General features: G+C 37.4%; 1 protein-coding gene across 3 annotated transcripts in view; it reads left to right on the plus strand.

The window, feature by feature from the left end:
* Window positions 1–18,720, plus strand: part of LYN (LYN proto-oncogene, Src family tyrosine kinase) — a 144,911-nt gene extending 126,191 nt beyond the window's left edge. For all 3 annotated transcript variants that reach the window (XM_036756170.1, XM_036756178.1, XM_036756186.1), the window contains 3 exons: window positions 8,056–8,209; window positions 9,940–10,071; window positions 16,882–18,720. In XM_036756170.1, coding sequence (XP_036612065.1) covers window positions 8,056–8,209; window positions 9,940–10,071; window positions 16,882–17,084 — 489 coding nt within the window. In that variant the 3' untranslated portion in view covers window positions 17,085–18,720. The remainder of the gene's footprint in view (window positions 1–8,055; window positions 8,210–9,939; window positions 10,072–16,881) is intronic.
* Window positions 18,721–19,268: the final 548 nt, after the last annotated feature.

The following is a 19,268-nucleotide window of genomic DNA, read 5'->3' on the forward strand; positions in this document are numbered from 1 at the left end:
TTTTTTTGGAGGGGAGAAGGCAGGGGAATTGGGGTTAAGTGACTTGCCCAAGGTCACACAGCTAGTAAGTGTGTCAAGTGTCTGAGGCCGAATTTGAATTCAGGTCCTCCTGACTCCAGGGCCGGTGCTCTACTCCCTGCGCCACCTAGCTGCCCCAACTTTTTTTCTCTTCTTTTCTTTTTTTTTCCCCACTCAGTTTTCCTAGCTAGTTCAAAACTAGACCTTTTGAATGGCAGGCTGTAAGACATAAAGCAAAAGTAAGATCATGAAGCTATTGAGTAGGATACAAAATGTATCAAATGTAAAGTACAAAATATAAGTAATATGATATTACTGCCATGTGGCATAGTTGTTACCAATTTGTGAAGGCTTTTTATCAAAGCAAAACTTTCTTACTCAGGCCATGCATTTATATGAGTCTGAATTAATCTTTTAAAAAATTAACTGAAGTAAAATATTTGCATCATTCAATTTATTTTGGCTTTCTTTTTTACCTCAGGGTTAATTGACTAAGATTCTAAGTAAAATTAGTTTGGGGTGGAGAATATCAACTAAGTAAAGCTGAAGAAGCTATAGTCAGGGAGGAAGCTTTCAAGTACAGTTTGCTTTTGAGATAATAAAGGATTATATCTCCAGTGGGTAGCAAGATGTAATCTTTGTTTAAATTCTTTTAATTGTTCTGGAGTTGTTGTTGTCATTTGAATCTCAATTCTCTTTCCTTGCCTTGTAGTTCAGTCATTTGCAAATCTTTGTAATCCCATTTGGGGTTTTCTTGGATACTGCAGTGGTTTGCCATTTCCTTCTCTAGTTCATTTTACAGATAAGGAAACTGAGGTATTCAGGGTTAAGTGAGTTGCCAAAGGTCATACAGCTAGTAAATGTCTGAGGCCAGATTTGAATTCAGGAAGAGGAGTCTTCCTGACTCTAAGCTCTGGCGCTTTATCCACTGCACCACCTGGATGCAAGTCAGCAGTTTAGCTTAGTACCCTGTCTAGAAAGGCCGAGATGCTGCAGTGAGAAAAGCAGCATAAAAACCTTAATCAATTCTAGAAATATGTACTAAGTATTTGTCATGTGCTAAGCAGAATTCTGAATGATAGGGTGCATAATTGAAACAAAAAGACATGATACCCATCTTTAAGGAGCTTACAATCCATTAGATGCACACATTAATTAAACACTGTGCTGTTCATATCAGAAGACCAGGATTTGCATCAAGGCTTCAAGATTTAGTAATTGTGAGACCCTGAGTACCTCACTTAACCTCTCAGAGCTTTACCTCTAAAACTTGGTTGATAGTATTTGCATTACTTACCTCATAGGGCTATTGTTAGGAAAGGACTTTGTAAATCTTAAAATGTTATAAAAATGTGAGTCGATGGAGTATTATAGAAAAGAAGTCTGGAGATATAGGTACAACACTTGTTAACCGTTTGTGGACAAGTCATTTAACCTATCTGAGCCTCATTTTTCTCCAATGCAAAATGGGGATAGCAACTTATATTACCTATCTCAAAGTGCACACCAATGGAGTTGACTCCTTCCAAGTTGACTTCAGACCAGCAATGACTCCTACTTTTTGAGTCTGGCCAAATCTACTTAATTATAACTCACATCTCTTCAGCTATTCCACAAGAACAGAGTGAGTTGCTTTGTCAAAAGCTTTGCTAAGATTTAGGTCAATCAGTCAATAAGCGATTATTAAGTGCCTTCTATTTGCCGGGTACTGTGCTAAAGAAGGGCTGGCGATACAAAGACAGGCAAAAGACAGCCCCTGACCATGAGGAGTTCACAGTCAAATAGGGACCGGAACATGCAAACAAAAGTAAACTATATCTACAGCATTTCACTGATCTAATAGTTTAGTAACTCTGTCAACAAAGGAAATTAGCTTAGTTAGTCTTCCATGACTTGATCTTGCACTTTAAAATCAGCCACTTCCTTTTCTAGATCAATGACATCAAACGCAAAATGAAATTGATCCCTTCAGGCTGACTTAGAGATCCACAAATGAACATTATCTATGTTTTGTTGTATTTTTATGTATTTTGTTAAACGTTTCCCAACTACATATTAATCTGGTTCAGACCATACTGGGAGGGTCCTGAGTTTGATACCTCTGTTCTAGATGGTAGCTAACCTTTACTTCAATATTAATATTTCTAGAATTGTGCCAGGAATCAAAGTCGTGATCACTGGCTTATAGTCTACTGTCTCCATTTTATTCCTTAAAAAAAAAATGTGAAACATTTGAGTTTTCTCAGATAATTCAAAATGGGTCCATCATTATATCTGCCTGTTTTTTCAGTACTTCATCTGGGCTTGATAACTTGAACTCAAGAGCAGCTTGGGTGTCCTCTCACTATCTCCTTATTACTTTGAGAACTGACAGGATAGCTACAGAGATCAAATGAGATAACATGCATAAAAGGGTTTTGCAAACCTGAAAGTGCTTTGTAAATGCTGGCTGAGCTATTTTTATTTCTAAAAATTTCTTTTGCAAAAAAAAAAAAAGTTACCAACCATAAGTAGAAGTCAACTGAAATCTATATTTGGATATGAAGTAATTACTACAATACAATGCTACAATACTACAATATGAAGTATAGGAAAGAGCAAGGCATATAGAATAAAAATCAAGAAGTTCTTGTCTCTGAGGCTATCTGTCCTTATATGTTCGGCAATAGAACTGTTCCACACTAAGACCAAAGCTGTTGTTCAAACTGATCAGCAACTAACCAGCCCCGGTCACTTTTATTGTTTAGTTATTTTAGCTGTGTCTGACTCTTTGTGACCTCATTTGAGGTTTTCTTGGCAAATGTATTGGAATGGTTGCCATTTCCTTTTCCACCTCATTTTGCAGATGAGAAACTAAGGCAAACAGGGTTAAGTGACTTGCCCAGGGTCACCCAGCTAATAAATGTCTGAGGCTGAATTTTAACTCAGGTCTTCCTGACTATAAGCCCAGCCCTCTATCCAATGCACTACCTAGGTGCCCCCTGGTCATATAATTCTACTACTATGGGCTCTAATAACTAAGGGATCAGTTTGGCCAAAAGTTAGAGTCAGAATGGATCCAAAGAATATGAATGTAATTTAAAATTCACAGGTATTAAAAAAAATAAAATAAAAAATAAAAATAAATTCCAGGTATTTTTCTAGTTGTATGTGAAGCAATACTTTTTGTTGTGAGTTATGATTTCATTTATGTATCAAAATCCCATGAGGGAAACCCCCTCTGCAAATGCAGATTGGCACCTGCTCTGCTCCTTCTACCCTTAGTTACCCAAGGCACTGAGGGGTCAAGTGACTTGCCCAGAGTTACACAGCTGGAGATGAGACTTTAACTCAAGTCTCTCTGACTCCCAGGCTGACTGCCTATTAACCACTATACCACACTACCTCCTAGAGGCATGTTGTCTTGGGGGATAAAGTCATATCCATTTTATCATCTGTTATTGACTCTACTACATTCCACAGTGGCTACTGAAACTTTTCTTAAATCTCTCAAGGTCCCCAACCCATCCCAGGTATCCTCCATCTCATCAGTTCACCTTACTAAAAAGGTGGAAGCCATCAAACTCATCTCAAAATTTCTGTGTTTCTCCTCCTTCCCTTCCTATCCCAGAGGAACTTATTTTGCCTCCAAGATCTTGATCACTCTTTCCTCACCACCCAGTTATTCCTTAACCTTTAGCAAGTCAGGTTCAACCCCACCACTCCATTAAATTGTTAAAGATTAAAGATTTTTTAAAGATTAAAAATTTTTGATTAAAAGTTTAAGGAGGCAGCTAGGTGGTGCAGTGAGTAGAGCACCGCCCCAGGAGTCAGCATCAGTTCAAATCTGGCCTCAGACACTTGACACACTAGCTGTGTGACCTTGGGCAAATCACTTAACCCCAATTGCCTCACCTACCCCACTCCAAAAAAAAGTTTAGAGAGGAAAGACCACCAGTGATCACATAGTAATAGAATATTTGAGCTAGATGAGACCTTTAAGAATTCTGTAGTTCACCTTCCTCACTCTCCATATAGGGAAATGGAAGTCCAAATATATAATAAGTTAAATGGCTTCACTAAAACCACATAAATAACTACCCACAGAATCAGAAGTAGAGCCCAGCTTTCCTTATTGCTCTTGTCCATCATTCTTTCCAACATACCTTACTACCTTACTAAACAAAGCTCCTCATCATTTCCCCTCAATGAGTTCCTTGTCCTTATCTCCCTGATTCTGTTAATTATTTTTTAAACCACTTTATTGCTGCCACCCTATTTTTTTCTCTTAGCTTACCTGGACAGAGAAGTTTCTACTTAGTTAACCTGTACTTCCTGCTGAGGAAAGTGATCATTCCCTTTTATACTTTCTTGGAACATTTCTTTGGGAACCCTACTTAAGACTACTCAAAGTTCGGGGAAGCATAAGTAATTGGTTTTTAAGTGGAATCGATTCACAACAGGCTGCCCTTTCTCTTTTTGTTTTACACTGGACAGACCAACCCTACAGGGGTGATCATCATTCACTTGATATAGGTATGAGCACCTGGCAGCTTTTTAAGGAATATCTAGGATCTCTACCAGGTGAATGGGGCTTAAGGCAATTAATAGTTAAGGACCACAATAGGTCTCTGTCCAAGCTCCACTTAATGACTGTATTTTGGGCCCTCCTAGCTTAGAGTGAATGTCAATGGTAACTGTTTCTCTTTGGAACAGCAACCCTGAGGGTCTTTTGATTTTTTTTCTTTTTCTAATTAAAGGGCCATCCCTTGACTCACTTCTTAAAGAGGCCTATTCACTCTAAGTGACTACCTGAAAAGGCCTTGGCCTAAAAGGGCCAGCATTTCCCCTTGCATCCTGGGCCATCTCCAGTCATCTTGATGAATATCAAGGCACTGAATCCAGATGGCTCTGGAGGACAAAATGAGGCTGGTGACCTTGCACAGCCCTCCCTCACTCAAATCCAAGTCAACTGCAATTCATGTTATCATCTCCCTGATGCCATGGTTCTCTTCGAAAACGAAGGACAAACATAAGAAGTTAAGTGTGAATCGATCAAAGCAATGAAAGGCGTTGGTTGGCTTCCTTGTACTGTAGTTGTTCTAAAATGGTACTTGAGGAAAGGTATACAATGATACAGGGATTTTTCTATGGCTTCTTGTTGATTAGGAGAGAGAGAGAGAGAGAGAGAGAGAGAGAGAGAGAGAGAGAGAGAGAGCTTATCTCTAGCAGCTGAGCAGCACTGTGCTGTATTGAAAACATTGGATTTGGAGTTAGAAAACCTGGGTTCAGCTCTCTACTCTGCAACTTACTTCTCTGACAGTTGTTTTTTTTTTCCTGCAAAATTAAATTTATACTACTTACCTTGCTTGCATCCAAGAATAGTCAAAAGGATCACATGAAATAATGTATGTAAAGTGTTTTGTTATAGAAATAGATTTCATTAGCCATTGGTGGGGAAATCCCTGGCAGGTCCCTCTGTAGCGGATCACAACCTGTCATGACTTTTGTCCCAGAGTTTTGCCTAAGGAACATAGAAATCAAATGACTCATATGATGTTTTCTTTTTCCCCCTCTTTTTGAGGGTGTTCTCAAATTTAGTAGAATATTTGACTTCATGAGTTGGTTAGGCGGCATGGTAGGTAGAGTGCTGCACTTGGAGTCATGAAGTCCTAAATTCAGATCCTGCCTCAGACACTTACTGGCTGTTTGACCCTGGGAAAGTCATTTCTATTCTTTTGGTCCAAGTTCTTCATCTGTAAAATGAGGATGATGATAGCAGCTACCTGGAAGGGTTGTTGTGAGATCTAATAAGATAATATATGTAAAGCACTTTGGAAACCTCCAAGAGCTATGTAAATGTTAGCTGTTGTTATTTTATTAATTTAGTAATTAAATTAAAACATTCTTGATTTCAAATGTTAACATACATTTTCTCTTCTTTTATTTGAGATGAGCAAATAACCAGTTGAATTCAATTTTCAAAATATGTTCAGACACATGAACAAAAAAGTTACCAACTCTAAAGTTTAAGAACTTAAATGTGTATGTGTGTGTTGGATGGGTACATGTCGATAGGTAGACAGACATACAGACAGACAGACAGATAGATAGATAGACAGATAGATATGAACGTGCCAGAATCTTCTAAATGACAGTTTCTAAAAGATACTGGGAAATCAGTCTCTCCTGTTTGGAATCTTTTTAAAAAATTTTTTGTGTCAGAAGTGGTCAGTGATCTGAAGTGAGGTCATAAAATTCTGCTAGGTTAGGAGTTGCTGCAGCTACCAGGCACAGGTGAGCCTTCATCTATACAGTGACATCATTTTTTGGCCTTTGCTCTTAGATGTACAGGGCAAGGTAATTTACAGGAACTACAATTTCTATGGAACTATTAAAAATAAACTAATAGTTAATCAGTTACCCATAATTAAAATGTGCATTATGTTATTAAGATATGACATTTAGATACATTTAATTAGGATGAATTAGCACAGAAAGTAGTATCTACAGACACAGTAATCATCTGAAACTTTTCTTTCAACCTTAGGTATCATTTCAATCTCTTTTCTCACTCCCTATCCTTTAGCTTAAAGTAATCTTTCTCTCTCCTCAGTTTTTCTCATAGTACTTGAGATATCTCCCTTGCCCTATATCTTATTTATTTCTATACATATTGACTCAATTTCCTTTCAGTGTACACACTTGGAATGTAAGAATTGTATCATTTTCCAACTTGCATTCTCAGTGTAGTAGACTGGAATTTTTTTTAAATCATGCATCTTATTAATACTCAAAAAAGGCAATTCAGAAAACATCATGAACTACTAAACCATATACTGTAGTACATTCTTAAAAAGTGTTTTATTGAATTGAATTATGGTAAGCCAACTAATCCGATAGTTTGCCTCTTAGCGAACTCAACACATTCTTCAAAGGTTTAAAGCAAGGATTTTACTTAACTTTTGAATTGGTACTATTGTTTTGGAAATCATATTTTGGAAATGTAGCAAATTTTCTTTTTTTTTAATTTGTTTTAGGAACGTAATCCTAACACATACATTTCAATATATGTTTAAAAAACTATAAGAAGTTTATGTAAGAAACTGTAAACTATGCTCATTATTTTAAAAAGAAGTTTTACATATATATGCATATATAAAATTTAACAGGGTGGTAAGAAAATTGCTCTATGTAATTATTTCCTCTTTTTGGATTTAAAAATGCTCTGTTGATGCTCTTTTAAAGTTGTCTCTCACCACACACTAATATTCTACCCACGAAACCCTTTTTCACCCCTTCGTTCTAACAAATACATATAGTCTAGCAAAATACCCCAATGTATATACCATGTCTGAGAATGCAGATCTCAAGTTCATTACCTCTCAAGAACTGGGAGGTAGTTTTTACCATCTGCCTTCTGAAGTTACTGTGTTCCCTGCTTTGATCAGTCCTGAGGTTTTTGAAAATTGTTTTTTATATTATTGTTGTTATCATTTAAATTTCTAATAACAATATGTCTAATCTTATAATTTTACTTAAATTTTCAGTGTCTGCTTCCATTCTCCATCAAACTAAAATTCTCTTCAAAATAGAACTGTAAAAGCTTTTAAAAGACAAAGAGCTGGAGCTGTTGACTAATCTCATACATAAAGCCCATAGTATTAAGCAAACAGTGCTTTAGATAGACTTATTTTGGCCCTTTGCCCGTTAATTTGTTTCTTCTGGTTACTCACGTACCATCTCTGCCTCTGCCGTCTCATTTGTGAAGTGGAACATTGCTACCAATGTCTTTGAAGGGGCATCTTGAAGGTTGTCACTTCGTTTTTGGAAAATCTTTGAAGCGATAAGAATGCAATATTACCATTCAGAGGAAAAGGATTTATCTTCATTATAATGTTGGAGAGTATCGTACTTTCCAAAAAACCTTAAAACAGTGATCTTGGTTTACCTATTGATAACAAAATTCTGGTATTAAAATGGGTGGGTTTTTTTTTCCTTGCTGGTCCTGCATAATGTGCTAAGGACAGAAAATGAGAGCTCTTCTTCTCATTACAGATCGCAGAAGGAATGGCATACATTGAGAGGAAGAATTACATCCATCGAGACCTGAGAGCAGCTAATGTTCTTGTTTCAGATTCACTGATGTGCAAAATTGCTGATTTTGGCCTTGCTAGGATAATAGAAGACAATGAGTATACGGCAAGGGAAGGTATGATGATGATTTTCAGGTTTGTATCATGTACAGATTATTTATGAGGTGACTACTATCTTTAAAAAAAAGTCTTGGTTTATAGAATGTTAATGTAGCACAATCATTTGTTTAATTTGCCATCCTGATAACAATCATAAGTGGCTTTTTTAATTGCCGTCTTGATTGACTCCAGATGATTTTGATTAGAAAATTAATGCAAACTACAATTTGCACTCTGATTAAGCAAACTGACAAAAATGGTTTTTGTTAAATAAAATTTGATTTGGGATTTTTTTTTGGCATTATATATGTGGAAGTTTTTGCTTAGAAAGCAAAGTAGTCTTTCTTAACTACACAGGAAATGTTAGTAACGTTAAATCTATCTCCAGAAACATAATTTAGACCAGTCTCTTATATTAGAAATGAAAATGTAAAGTTGTCACCATAATGCTCACTTAATTCAACATAGTGTTGCAAATTAACCTGCTTTCATAACCTGGTTCAGATATTGCATATTAACTAATTCAAGATCAAGGAGTAGAAATAAATTTCCAGCATATTAAAAAATGACAACAAAAAACTTGAGTAATTTTTTGTTTGCACATCATGCCCAATACTGTTTTTGAGGGCTATCTATTCATTATCATCAATAAAGATGTAGGTTTTAAAAAAAATAAGGATGTTGGTGAGGTTTAAAACAAAATGACTATCATTTTAACAGTAGTCTTCTCTGACACTTTGGATTCTGCCATTCTCCCTCATGAACAATATGAGGAATATTTTTAATTACCTTTTCTCATTCTAAAGGGACAAGGATTAATTTGATAGCATCTGAGTTGGCTCAGTTATTTCTCTTGAAATTTAAAAGAGTGTGCCATATGTATTTGTTTCTGATGCCATTTGGAAGAATTGGCCCCACTTAGAGAATTGACAAAGAAACAACTTCAAAATATGGTTGCAATTTGTTCTATATCTGCTTCTGTTATATTGAAAGAGACCTAGTCATCTTAAGCAGTTTCTCTAGCTCCACCCTTACACTTAATCAAGTTTGGAAGGTGGGATTAGTACAAACAGTAGCTGAAGTTGGGCTGATGAACTAAATTCATTATAAAGACTCCCCTTAGGAAGAGCCTTAGATTCTTTCACTAAGTCTTTCAAGTTTCCTTTCATTCTTTCATATTTCATTGAGATGTGTCATATAAATAAGAGTGCTCTTTTTGCTTGAATTTTGACCTGGCACCACACAGAATACCAAAGTAAAGTCCTGTTGAAGGCTCAGCTCTCTGCAAAATATACTTGCTGAAAACTCCATCATCTTCAATGTTTCCTAAGTGCTCCAAGTTCAAGCCTAAATCCTTTGATTTGCTAACAGCAGAAAGGCATTAGTGGCTCTTCCTAAGCTAATTCTGACTCTGTACTTTGACTTTTGTGGATATAAAGACCTCATCCCTCATAACACTTCAGTTTTCATTCTTTATATAGAAATCACTTGTGGCCATGGAAACCCTAAGATTTGTTGAGAATTATAGTCCTTAACTAATACACAACTAAATCTGTTTTCCCACTTATAAGTTAAAAGAATTGGATAGCCTTTTTTTGAGAATTTGAGGAAGCTAATGTCTCTAGTGGTTTATACTTTAAAGGTATTTATCTAGACAAATACAAATATTTTAAAACAAGTATTATTTCCCAGGTGTATGCTAACAGTTTTTCCAGCTGTTCATAACAAAACATGTCTTGTTTCATAGGTGCAAAATTCCCTATTAAGTGGACAGCTCCAGAGGCAATAAACTTCGGATACTTTACTATTAAATCAGATGTGTGGTCCTTTGGAATTCTCCTATATGAAATCGTAACGTATGGGAAAATTCCCTATCCAGGTATTATAAGCCTGTTTGTTATCCACTCAGTTGTGTTCATTCTTTGATATGTTGTTTGGTTTCCTGGCATGCGTGGGAAAGGAAAATCAACTAAAAGGATAGGTGGAACAAAACAGAAGAGTACGTTGAGAGGAATTCTGATTCAGGGACAGGTTGGGCTTGGTGGCCTTTGAGGACCCTTCCAACTCTGAGATTCTCTGACTACCAGCAGCTTTCCCATTCTAATAAAGATAAATAAGGCAACTGCTTAGGCTTGGAATTGTAGCAACAAGAATCATACACTAAGATGGAATTATGTAGAACTTGGGAAGGATTGAGTTGTTCTAGATACCGAGTTTTTCTCATTAGCTAAAGGGTAACTCTTTAAGATTTAGAGCTTTATAACTTATTTTTATTGGAAACCTTTCTAAAATTAGCTATAGACTTCCCTTGCCTTTTAAGCAGATTATGTTGAGCATAATTTAACCTTTGATCAATTATTTGGAGTCATTATCATATTGTAATATGCATGCATAGATGGAAGAGGGTTGAATGGACACTGATGTTAGCAGTAATCTTGAAACCTGATTTCTTTCTTTTAAGAGTTCTTCCACATCACTTTTAATTTTTCCTTTTTTTTTTCATTAAAAGGAGAGAAAAATCTGTAACTTTCTAATCTCTTGGGCAACAGAATATGGCTCTATTTCTACAAGGCTGTTTAACAAGTCAAAGGCCAAACCTCCTTCAGCTTCTACAAATTTTCTGCCTCTTTATTCTTGCTTTCCAGGTCCTTTGATTTGCCAGTACTGTTAAAACATGATCTGTGATTTCTGCATCACAGTAACAATGGCTCAGATAGGACCTCCTTGTTAACTTTCATCTAATGTTCTATCTCACTCACACATTTGCACATGGATTACAAAGGAGTATGGCACAGTGGAAAAAAGCACTAACTCTGGGGGGGAAAGGACTGGGTTGAAATCCCACTGCTGACACTACCTGTGTGACCTTGGTCAAGTCCCTGAGCCTCCCTAGACCTCACTTTCTTCATCTGTAAAATGAGGGGATTGGATTAGATAAACATTGAGGTCACTTCCAACTCTAGGTCTGTGATTCATTTCTAGAATCAGTGCTGGCATGCTTTGGGGAAAAGTTCTTATTCCAGAGCCTCCAAATTCTTCATCAGAAGACAATGATAATATTTCTGTCAACATGACACCAGACTACCATTTCCTCCAAGTTTTCCTTTAGGTGTTTACTTCGAGCATCATTCTAGGCACAAGTGGCATTAAAAGTAGAATCTTTAATATTATGATAGAATGAGATGTCCCGTCTAGTTCCTGTATGAGAGATCACCCTTCTCTTAAAGTCTTTTATGTAATAACGCATAATGAAGTTCACAAAGCTGTTTTCACAAATGCACTTGGAGCAAAGGTGACTCACATGAATACTTTTAGGGATTACTGAGCACAGGAACCTGTTTGTCTAACTTATCAGTCAGAGGGGTTGTTTCTTATTCTGTCTCTACATTATTCTGTCCTTAGTCTGTTGCCATCACCACCATGACAGTCTTCCTCTTCCTCCTCCTCCTCCACCTCCCTCTTTTCCCCTTTCTCAACTCTCTGTGTCCTAATCGTTTCTCCATGCTTACCTGGCTTATGTAAAAAGCACGTGTATAACAATAAATTTAATAATGGCTAGTCTTTGTTTGCAAAGCAAACAAAACAAAGCCCTGTACCTGTATTATTTGATCCTCACAACAACCCTGTGAGGTAGGTATCTCCACTTTACATAAGAGGAAACTGAGGCTGAGAAAGGTTAAATGACTCACCAGGGTCATGTAGCTGGTGTCCGAGGTGGGATTTGAACTGTTTTCCCCACTCTAAATCAAGCCTTCTTACTCACTGTGTCACCTCACTGTCTTGAGTTGGAAGGGATCTCAGAGGCCACCCAGTCCAACACACTCATGACTACAGGTAATCAGCATTTATGGTAAACCCCAGAGTTAAGTGCTCTTTTCATTTTATCAGCCAGATTATTCCTTTCCTTCCATGTGGCAAAACAACCAGTGACAGCATGTCAAATCTTCAACTACTCCCCAGCTGTGTTTGCTCTGTCTGGGTACTCAGAAGCTGCTGCTTCACTGCCAAAAAAAGAAATAACTTCAAAAAAATGAATGTAGGAGGACACATATGAATGATGAGAAAAAGAGCTGGGAGTAGGGATGGGAGCAGAAAACCCTTAGGAGGAAGTAGCTTCTATGGGAGCCATCTGACCTTATTTACTTAACTAAGGACACCCTAGAAGGGAAGGGGAAGAGCAATCCCCAACCAAATCTGCAATTGTTATAAATATATTATACTGAACATTAGACCTCCACGGTGGGAAACCTACAACTTAATAGAAGTAAAAGCATTCCTTCCTTCTGAAGCTGGTCCAGGAGAATCAGGCTAGATATAAGGACTCTAGCGGTGCATGAGCCTTGGAAATACCACACCACAGCTCTTCAGTGGTGAACAGAAACCCCAAATAAAGAAAGTTATGCAAATTTCTCCCTGGGCTTCAGGCATTACATTGACATTTGTGTGAAGCTTTCCATTTAGTCAATTCCTATCCTGTAAATATTCAAAGATTGTGCTTCTGAAGTAAGAGTGGGCAAAAATGTTTCACCATAAGAACTGCTATCAGGATCTAGAACATTTATTCAACGTGTCGCTTAGATCATAATATTTAGCTTTTCCAGACCTGTATCTGTAGCCTCCCTTGGGTCTCTTCCCTGAGTAATTGAAGAGGACCAAAATGACATCATGATTTCGGGGTCAGTGTACATTGTGTACGACTGTGGCTGATTAGACCAATGTGAACTTGGAAGGCTCTACCACAAATCGGGTACAAATAGTCTATATGAACCTTTGTGGTAGAGGTGTCCCTAAATTTGCTCATCTCATATTTCTTTTGAGCTGCTACAATTCTGCTTTGCTCATAGAACACGAAACCTTCTTTGATTCAGGCACTACATGCTGGGCAATCCTGTGCCAGTGTCTTGAATGTCTCAAAATCGATACCAATTGTAACCGGAGGAAGTCAGCTTGAGTGCATGCAACCCTAATGATATTCTGCATTAAATTGGGGGTGGGGGGAGCTACTCAGATACTTCCCTCTCCAAATCTGTCTTTTAGAGTTTACCCAAGAACCTCTAATGGTAAATCTATGGCAGAGATAAGGGATGGTCTTAGTTAGTTGAGCTGTCACCACCTGATGATTGCTACACAGGGTATGTACAAAAAGCATTTGAATGAGATTATCTGTAAGATGCTTTCCAGCTCTAACATCCTAACATGATTCTGACAGAGTGTGTAGTTCTTTACCCCAGAAGCTTATGTTCTAAGCCAACATTTCACATGGTTCATACTTTAAAAATGCAGCATCAACACAATACATAGTTAAAAAAAAATAAAACTACATACATAATTTTAAAAAAAATACAACTAAAATGGGATAGAAGCCAATAAAGGGCCAGCACTAAACCAACACCAAAAGTAGGTGGTGAATTGCTTACTAAAAACAAGAAACATAATGGGCCAAATGCATCTAAAAAATGAAGCAGAGGTAGTAAACATAGAGCCATAAAGCCATAAGGTATTATACATGGAAAAAATGTAAATGCTAAGTTTTGTTTTTCACTTTACTAGCTTCCAAATTATAAATCCCCCTCCCTTTTGTTTGATTGATTTCCCTAGTGAGATCACTTGAGCACTTTTGTCAAATTGAACCAATATTTATTGAGTTAACTATATCAAGGCATTGTGTTAGATATAAGAATGAAAAAAAACAACACAATCGTTGCCCTCAAGGGACTTACAATCTAGTAAGGGTTGAATGTGATTAGGGCAAAGAAATGACCCAGACAAATGAATTTCCAGGAGGGAGAAATAACTTTCAGTGGAGGTTAGAAGTTCAGAGAAGGCTTCATGGAAGAGATAATGCCTCAGCTGGGCAGTGAGGTGGGAATGAATTCTAGGCATGTGAAGATGACCTAAGCAAATACATGGGGGCAGGAGAGAGGAGGGCAAGACTGGGAAACAGTTTGTCTGGAATACAAAATGTGTAAAGGTACATAGTGTGTGTGTGTGTGGGGGGGTGCGGTGGGGGGGAAGACTGGAAAAGTAAAATGATGCCAAATTACAAAGGACCTTCAATGTCAGACAAAGGAAAATGTCAGTCATTGCCTTTTCCTAATAGGAAAAGGCAGTGACTGAAGTTGTTTTGTTTTAACAGAAGGGTGACGTGGTCAGATTTGTACAGTCAGAAGATTCATTTGTCACCTGCATGAAACTTAACTTAGAAAGGAAAGAGACAGGAGGAAGGGAAAACAGTTAGAAACCCATTACTTCTTGAGAGGTTTACCAAATATACATAAATAAATAGATAGATAGATAGATAGATAGATAGATAGATAGATAGATAGATAGATAGATATAGTATATATGAATATGTATTGGCTTATATATCAGCGTATGTAATTTTTACATATAAATATCTGTAATTTGTATGTGTACATACATATGTACACATATACATATATGTATGTGTATGTTTGTATGTTTTAGAATAAACCAAAGAAATGTATACTGGGAATATATAACCATATCTCCATATATGGAATCTGTATAAGAGCCATGGCCATTTTCTCAGTTCTTCACAGCCTAATATTATGATTTTCGAATTATTAGAGTATAACATAATTTGCTAGAAATTGCTCTGGATTGAGGCAGCTAGGTAGTGCAGTGAATAGAACACCAGTCCTGGAGTCAGGAGGACCTGAGTTCAAATCTGGCCTCAGACACTTGACACTTACTAGCTGTGTGACCTTGGACAAGTCACTTAACCCCAATTGTCTTGCCTTCCCCCCTCAAAAAAAAAAAGAAGTTGCTCTGGATTTATAATCAGTAAGCCTGGGTTGGTACTTTATAGCTTTGATACTTTATAGCCACGTGTCCCTAGGTGAGCCACTTAACATTATAAAGCCTCAGTGTCCTCATCTGTAAAATGGAGTTGATAATACTTGTACTATAGCACTTTGTAAACTACAACAGAGTCAAAATGTGATTTATGGAATAATCCATTGCTGCTGTCTAGACTTTTCTAAAAAAAATTCGATTTATGTTAGATGTCTAACATTTGTGAGGAAAAACAACCGCACAGCTCATTGCAGTGCTGAGACCATTGTCTTATTCATAGTAGGTTCTCAATAAATATTTGTTGAATTCGAGCCTGCTTGATCCACGTGATGTATTCAATTAAAATATAAACAAGAAGGCAAGGACTATTTCACCCCCCCCTTTTTTTTCGTAGTCCTGATGCCTACCTAGCATAATACCTTGCACATAGTAGGCCTCTAATAAGTGTTTGTTGAATTGCATTGTTAAGCACCCTTCACTTACTGCTCTTTAGCACCCTTATCCCTCTTAAGCCCTGGCCCTCCTTCAGATAATGGATGACCCCTTCTGGAAAAACTGAACCAAATCCTTGAAGCATAAAGAGTCACCTTATTGTCGACAGATCAGGCTTTCCATTAGTCCTGGAGATCCAACCATCCTTCCTAAATTCTCATAGCTCCAGTAATGGAGAAGCTTTCTTTGTCATGCCACATCATTTACCACCAAATTCAAATAATGTCAGACACTACAGATAGAGTGTGAAGTTTTTGAATTTTAAAAAGGCTGAACATATATAATCTATACAAAACTGCTTACCATCTTAGGGAGTAGGGAGGAGAGGAAGGGAGGGAGAAATTTTGGAACTTGGAACTCAAAAAAATTTTTAAATGAATGTAAAAAATTGTCATCGCATGTAATTGGAAGAAATAAAATACTATTTAAAACGTAAAAGAAAAAGGCCGAGTTTAGATAATGGGACGTGGTTCAAGCTCACTTATCTCTATCCCCAGACATTTTTCTCTGTGAAAAGATGATTCAGTGAGTTTACAGAAATACGTTATGTATAGATGGTTGATCTCACCCAGATCATCAGTCTGTGCCTTTGCAAACAAATCACAGGATCATAAATTTAGAGCTGGAAACTGCCCTCATTACCCAGATGATCAAATTAAGGCCCAGAGGCCCAAACTTACCAGAGATGTTAAGTGCTTTACCTGAGGTCACTCAAGTAGTAAAGGAAACAGCCACAATTTGAATCCAGTTCCTCAGATGCTGAATCTAGCATCCTTGCCATGACATTTGGTAGGTTGGGACTCATCCTAGCAATCAAAAGAGCCCACTTTTGTTTGAATGACCCAGATTGGTTTGACTGGGTAACCCACCCCTCACTTTTCTGGGCAATTTTACAAACTTTTATTTGACTTGGACCATGTTGATAGAACCTAAGAGTGTAAATAAGAAGGATAGAAGGAACAAGAGAATTGAGAAGGCTAGGAGGAAGGTTTTGACAGCTGGGAATGGATGGGTGGGCTTAAAAAAAGAGAACAAATGCCCCACATAGATGAACTCCAGCATATATTAGCTCAAATCATTGAAGGAAATTGGATGAGACTGAGCAAAAAGACTTGCTTTCTACAAACTCTGCTGGCTCTTGGGGTACACACAGTCTTATTTCCCTGATGCCTCATTCTGAATTATTTGGCAGGCTAAATACTACCTTGGAAACCCAGGAGTGAAAATGTATATTTTTAATCTGTCAGAACAGTCTCCTTAGCCTCTCAAACTTGCTTATGTTAATGACTGCAGGCCGTGGGTAGCAGGAGAACACTGCCCTACCTGCGAGCAGACTTCTCAGACTGGTTTTCTGAACGGTGTGTTTTGTTTGCCTCAGGGAGGACTAATGCTGATGTGATGATGGCTCTGGGGCAGGGATACAGGATGCCACGCATGGAAAACTGTCCAGATGAGCTCTATGAGATCATGAAAATGTGCTGGAAGGAGAAAGCAGAAGAAAGGCCAACATTCGATTATTTACAGAGTGTGCTGGATGACTTCTACACAGCAACAGAAGTGCAATATCAACAACAGCCTTAGAACAAAGAAATACTTTTTATTTCCCAATTGGCATAGACAGATACCACATTACACACATACACACGCGCGCACACACACACACCCCAAAAACTGGTCGCACAAGTTATTTCAGTGTGCCTGGATTAGCCACTGCGCCTGGTTCCTGAAATTAAAGGCTGAAATAACTCAGGAAGATTCTGTATACTATACACAGAAAGAGATACCCTGTTTCTCGACTGATAGAACGGAATTGAAAAGAATATCTGGGGACTGACTGGCTCAGATGAGACTGCTCATCTGCTGGTAACCTTATCTGTCTAAGCCACTATCTGAATCCAAACTTAGAAGGAAAAGAATAGATCCCAATTAAAATATACACACTCTGATCCTGAATTTCTAGGTGGAAATGCAAAAATTACTTTAAAATGTGATCCATATCGGCAAGTTGTGACACAACTGTTTTCAAATCAAATGTACTCATTTATAAAGTCACCATCAGTGATTACACATTGCAGGAATTTTTTGTATTTTCCATAGATTTGGACTCATTTAAAAAGGGTGGGGAAATGTCATTAAACTAATCACATTCCATGTGAAGTCAGTGGCTGAGAAACACCCACTCCCACCCCATAAAAATCATTCTGCTGCAGGTACAGTTCAGCAGCAGTCTTTTCTTCAGTGGAAAGGGACCAAGATTTTTCATTTTAATGTCAGTGTTTTATATTTTAAAGAAGATCTATGTTCTGGTGACAAACTGTAATTTGCCATGTATGGAAATTTTCAATAACCTTTGATTGGGCATTAGAAACAGCAGTAAGATTATGGTGTCTAAAGAACTTTCTCTAGCTACTCAGTTAAGGCATTATGGGCAGGAAAATGGAAAGACTTATTTCTTTAGCTGCTTCCGGTGTTTGGAGAGGCATTTTTATTACCAAATGTTTAATTTTAACTGCATTGTAGTATATGCCTTAATGGATTGATTTGTTTTTCATGATTCAGACTATGATTTCTAAGTAATTGGATATTTGTGTGGGACTATTTATAGCCAGCAGCTAAGGCTCTAAGGAATTACTATACTTCCTGTCTGTGGTGCAAGGTTCGAAAAGACATATTTTTGTTTACTAAACTTTTCTATAAGCATTGGATGACAAAAAAAAAAAAGCCTCATGCTTGTAACCTTTCACTTATATTACCATGTAAATACCTAATATGTCTGTTGTTTGATTGTTTTTATTTCAACATGCACTGGTCCGATAGCATTTTTTAAAACAAGATTTTCCTTGTGTGTTGCCTTCTCAACTACTGTCAACTTACAAAAAAAAAAAAAGGACAAACGGCTGGAGAAAAAAAACCAATGGCACTGATTGCCTGGAGCTGTCTGATTAAAATGAATAGTTTCCAGTTCTGCTTATACAATTTGGTAACTTCAGGAATAAAATAGAAAAGAAATTGATTACCTAGAGGCCTAAATATCCTTTCATGAGTGCAAAGTAGACCGCTTCTTTTGCCACAGGCTTCAAAATCAATTGCTAAGATCCATTGTCATTTTAAATTTTGGATATAATGGAAAAGAGTAGTGCAGTCACAGGTTTTGTGGGTTTTTTCCCCTATGTTTCCATTCTTTTCCTGTGTTTTATAAAATACGCCCTTTCTAAAACATTCTGTGGTTACCATTTCCAGATGCCATGTCTGCTCATATTCCGTATTCACAGGTATAGTACCGTATTCAAGCAGGATCTGCATAGCTGGTACCTTTTCATTTAATTGATTGTATCCATAGACACCATAATTGTCATCTTAGCACAATTAGAATCCTGCACAACAATTTGGGGGTGGAGGAGAGGTTCACAATGTGAAGACATTCCCAACTAAACCTCTAAAAGATAATTCATGGGCTTCCTAATATTTCTCCATGGTCCCATTGTCTTTCAACTCTTCCTCCTTTTATTACTTCCTCTTTCATTTTCTCGTAGTCTTGACCTGATGTGTCCAGAAATCTTTCCTTTTCATGTATTTCGTTCCCTTCTATCTTGCCTAGACCTCTTCCATGTGCCCCATATGCTAGAGCCACATCCTACTTCACATGTGACAACCCAATTCTCCTTCTTCTCTTTAAAAACTCTTCCAGGCTCCTGAGAATGTCATCTTGAGGTACTTCATGACTGAGATGAAATTAGAGACTGAGGTAGAGAGTTGTGTAATATA

This window comes from Trichosurus vulpecula, chromosome 1 (assembly GCF_011100635.1).
Source record: "Trichosurus vulpecula isolate mTriVul1 chromosome 1, mTriVul1.pri, whole genome shotgun sequence".
Taxonomy (NCBI): Eukaryota; Metazoa; Chordata; class Mammalia; order Diprotodontia; family Phalangeridae; genus Trichosurus; species Trichosurus vulpecula.